General features: G+C 46.8%; 1 protein-coding gene across 1 annotated transcript in view; it reads left to right on the top strand.

Moving 5' to 3' along the window:
• Positions 1-2,215: 2,215 nt before the first annotated feature.
• Positions 2,216-4,895, top strand: part of LOC117939069 (thyrotropin-releasing hormone-degrading ectoenzyme-like) — a 161,756-nt gene continuing 159,076 nt past the window's right edge. Inside the window, exon 1 of the mRNA XM_034864114.1 lies at positions 2,216-4,890. Coding sequence (XP_034720005.1) covers positions 4,616-4,890 — 275 coding nt within the window. The 5' untranslated portion in view covers positions 2,216-4,615. The remainder of the gene's footprint in view (positions 4,891-4,895) is intronic.

Genomic DNA, 4,895 nt, shown 5'->3' with positions numbered 1-4,895 from the left:
ATTGGCTGCTTAGAAATTAAGTGTTAATGAGCAGTTGGACAGGTGTACCTAATAAAGTGGCCGGTGAGTGTATATATATATCTATATATATATATATATATATATCTATATCTCAGACCTACAGAAAGATTCAAGATATATTATATCCAAACAAGCCTTAGCAATAAAGTTGAAGATAATAATTGGGTGGCACGGTTCCGGTGCGTTGGACCCAGTTTAGAACATAGATCCAAGAGCTTTAAATTGTCATATTAGCCAGTCTTCGTCATGGTCCCTGAAGTCTTTCTCTCCTGATTCTTCCTTTTGGGGTAAGTCCTACTACAGAGCCAGCAGTGATCCTGCAGCATTCAGTTCACCTCCTCACCATCTGTGTCCCCAATTCCCATTGTCTCCAGAACGTGCGTACACATGGGTCAGAGTTTGCGTGGAGGACCGAACGTTCTCCTGTCAAGGTTATTTTTTATAAATCCCAACCTTTGCGTGGGTCCCTCACAATTTCAGCCCCGTTTTGTGCGTACGCCACCTTTATAAATAAGACCTGGGATAGGAGAAAGAAAAACTTGTTTGCAAGGACTTGAGACTTGATTTAAACTGGTCCTTAAGGACTTGAACTTGTTCCTAAATACCTGACTTGAACTTGTTCTTAAGGACTCAAGCCTTGAACCTGTTCTTAAGGACTTAAACCTTGAACTGGTCCTTAAGGACCCAAGCCTTGAACCCTAAACTGGTCCTTAAGGATTTGAGACTTAATCTTACCTGTAAACATTTGAAACTGGAACTTGTCGTTTAGGACTCAAGCTTTGAACTTGTCCATAAGAACTTCAGCCTTGAACTTAAGGACGTGACTTGAACTTGTCCTTAAGGACTTGAGACTTAATCTTATGTGTAAAGACTTGAGACTTGCCCTTATGAACTTGAGGCTTGACTTAAACTTTTTTATTTAAACTTCAACTTCCAAAAAAAAGGCTTATCCCGTAAAGGTTGAGACTTACCTCAGAGAAGAGCTGGGATGACAACTGCTGATCATCCCAAGAGTTGTGATGCTCGTTCATTCAGTAAAATAATCATAGTGCAAACAATATGACATGACACAATATAACACACACACCATCCATGATACTGTGTATTCTGACCACAGGATGCTCTGCCAGTCTGCATCTGCATCTCTTGTCTTTTTTAAGTATCTGACCATGAATCATGGATGGATTTGTGCTTTCAAGGAATTTGAAATATTGATGTCTGTATCTGTGTGAGTCTGTTCTCCCTCTGACATGCCGATGTCTCTCTTTTTTTATTTTACTGCTGCTTCGCCGGCTGCTAGATTGGTGTCAAGTGCAGAGACCACACACACACACACACACACACACACACACACACACACACACACATGCACTCTTTCTAACAAATGATACACATTCATTACAAGATCTACCCTGAGGCAGTAGAGTGTGCCGCCCACTCGGATCTCCCTCTCCTTCTCTCACTTTTTCCCTCCCCACTGCCTTCCACCTTGAGCCAGTTGGCAAATAGGACTTTAATTGGCCATGCAATGTCCGAGTGTGTGTGTGTGTGTGCGTGTGTGTGTGTGTGTATTTTGACTGTTAAAACTGTCTAAAATTCTATAAACCTGATAGTGCCCCCTACAGGCTGCAGTTGATGTTGAGTGTTGGACGGGCTGATTTTGTGATTGTCTCGGTCTGAAAGAGCAGTTTGTCCCGGTGTTTTAGAGCAGGGCTCGCGCAGGAGAGCACTGTGTGAGAAGAGATGTTCTGATATTATAATGAACTTCCATGAAGTTACTGTCCAGACTAAAATACAGAAGCTCCGATGGAAACCACTGGAAATGGGAGACTAATAAAAAGCTAGTCTCGTAAGAAGCGTTAATTTAGAGACATTTACTGTGTGTGTGTGTGTGTGTGTGTGTGTGTGTGTGTGTGTGGGTGGCTGTGTGTGTGTGTGTGCCCGCGTGTGTGTGTTTGTCTTTCATCATTAATTTTCTTTTGTCTGGTTTGGAATTAATCCAGAGAGTAAATAATAAAGATTTAAATAAAGTTGGATGGGTGCAGCTTTCAGTCAACCAGGCAGCTCTCTCTTTCTCTCGTTCTCTCGTGCACTCTCTCGCTCTTTCTTTCTCTCTCTCTCTCTCTCTCTCTCCCTTTCCCTCCCTCTCTCCCTCCCTCTCTGTCATGCACACACAGTGCGTTCCTCTCGGTCGGAGCAGCTCGTTCTCTAACAGTAACGCACACCGCGAGCGGACTCACTGCTGAACGGGCGGCACGCGACTCTTCCTCACCACCACCACCACCTTCACCGTCCTCTTCCTCTTCCTCTGCAGATGGAGGGATGCTAACAGGAGAGCTTCATCATCATCATCATCATCATCATCATCTCCATCACCGTGCATCATCATAGCGGAGGGACGGGGCTAGGAGCAGCAGCTCTCCGTGGGCTAAAAAGTTGAGGAGGATCCGGTTTCATAACGGAGCACCGGAGGGGCCCGTGCCCGGCGTTAACCCGGGATAATCCGCCTGACACGTATCATTTCTACTTTGGACTTCATAGAAACGGATCCGGTGGTTTTTGAAGGGGAATATCTTATTGTGAGGCTCTTTAACCGGTCCCCGGTAGGCTGCTGAAACTGATCTCCGGTGTGTTTCTCAACCTCTAACGTTACAAAAGGACACCTTGTTTTATTCTCCTTCTTACCGGATTTCCCGGTGTTTAAACTGACTTGTGTGTTTGAACTGATCCGTGACGTTTTGAAGATGCTCCCCAGGTGTGTGCTGTAACGGAACTGTTCAGTAACGGATTTCCGACGTTTAACAGCCAGCAACTCCATACCGGGTTTAGTCTGTGTTCAAACCGACATCTGAGGTGTCAACGGATTTCTCACGGTAGTGTAACGGACCCCCGGACGGTCCGGGTGGACTTAACGGTTCGCTGACCGACGGTAACCCCAGCCCCCTCCCCCGGTAGCCTGCTGCAAAAAGAAATAGAAGAAGGAGAAACACGGTGCTCATCTCAGGTGAGGAAGAACTGGTTTAACGGGAAAAAACGCGGGTCGATGACCCTGAACCACAAGGGACCGACCACCGGTGGACACCGACCCGGGGCTCCACGCTTCCCAACGGGAGAGCGAGAAGACAAGTTACCGGAGGAGTTGGTCTGGACCTTAGACTTCCTCGCGGCCCGTTAATGATTGGATAACGTTCATTAGTAACAACAGACCGATCTCAGTGATTGTTGTGATTTTTGACGGACACCAAAGCCCGCCTATTTCTCCCGTTTTGTGTTCGGTTCCCCCTCCAACCGGAATCCACCGAATCGTAAATCCGGTCTAGCCTCTTAATAACATTGAGCCAAATGTTCATGCATCAGCCTCCCGAACTGTAAAGCAGAGGCCGTGTGAATGACCTGCTCTACGGTAGCCCGGAATAAACACACATGCTGGCCTTAAGTTCTCCACTTAACCCCCTCCAGAGAGAAAGGGAGCGCGAGGCCAGGCTGCAGTGACAGATATTACCTCTCTGACACGACATCTTACTGGAGAAGTCCACAAAAAAACCATTTAAAACATCACATTTTAACTTAAATTCTGACAAAGACTAGGCCTACTCAACCTTTCAACTGGTTATTTTTTACGTAAAAAAAATCAACCTTTAATTCACAGGAAAACCGAAATGTAATCATACAAATATCGTGGACAAACTGCATCAGTGGCTCCTAACACTGGCCTTAATGGTCTGGAAGGCGTCTTCATCTCCCACTGCATCATCATAATAACCCCATAATAGCACGATAGGGGGTTATTTATGCTTTATCGCAGTTTTGGAAGAGCTTTAACTCAGAAGCAATTAACTTTACAACAACCTGGAGACGGTGACCTGCTGCGTGTAAATCTCCTGTGTTAGTTTAGGCTTTTGGTTCAGGATCTCTGTCACGATTGGTTCTAGAGCAAGTGGCTCAAAATGGGAAATTCCATCATCAAAAAGTGATTTTTAAGGAAAACTCTGTGAGCAAATCCAGCTACAGTGTGACTTCAGGTTGTTAACCATCATACACGGTCTTTATTCTCCGTCCGACGCTTCTATCTGTGGTGGTTTGGAGTTTAGCTTACCCAGCTGATTCCCAGTGAAAGCCTATGGATGATACGCTCACTGTATAGCCACATCCTCAACAGCATCCCTCCTCCTCCTCTTCTTCAGGCTCCTCTAGAACTTGAAATTGAGCCATGCAGCATTGATTTTTTTTCTTTTTTTTTTCTCCTCACCGCAAAACCAAAACGCACACGATCATCTCCTTTCTGGTTTGTCAGTCTTGTTGCCTGAAATGTAAAACGTGCCGCAGTGTGGGTTTTCCACCTGGAGCCACAGCTGAAGGACGTTAACGGTCGAGCAGCGGCGAGGTTCAGAGTTCCGCTTTCTCAGAAATATAACTGCTGCAGCGCAGACTGAGAACTGGGAGCTTTTGGAAGGACTAAAACACTCAAACTGCTCTTTTTCACATTGAATCGTCTGTAAACGAGCTGGAATCAAAACCCGCGCATCAATGCGCTTGTTTCTGAGCCTGAACCTTGAGGACCTTTCTTTGTCGTTAGAGTGACACTTTGAGCTAAATGGGACTAAACGACAGCAGCCCGGGCGCCATGCGGAATGGCCGCAGCCTCTCGGACCAGTGGGCGGAGTCTGTGGTGGTCCGGCCTCGAACCACCGAGCGCCACATCACCGTGCACAAACGGCTGGTTCTGGGCTTCGCCCTCTCCATCGTCACCCTCATCATCGTCACGGCGGTGGCCGTGGTGCTCAGCATCCGCTTCGAGGAGTGTGGCGGACGAGATCGTGACGGCGCGCCGGGCGAGTCGGGCTCGCGAGGCGCCGGAGGGTCGGGAAAGTTGA

The sequence above is a fragment of the Etheostoma cragini genome, chromosome 23 (assembly GCF_013103735.1).
Source record: "Etheostoma cragini isolate CJK2018 chromosome 23, CSU_Ecrag_1.0, whole genome shotgun sequence".
In the NCBI taxonomy this organism is placed as follows: domain Eukaryota; kingdom Metazoa; phylum Chordata; class Actinopteri; order Perciformes; family Percidae; genus Etheostoma; species Etheostoma cragini.
This window is presented reverse-complemented; position numbering and strand designations above follow the sequence as displayed.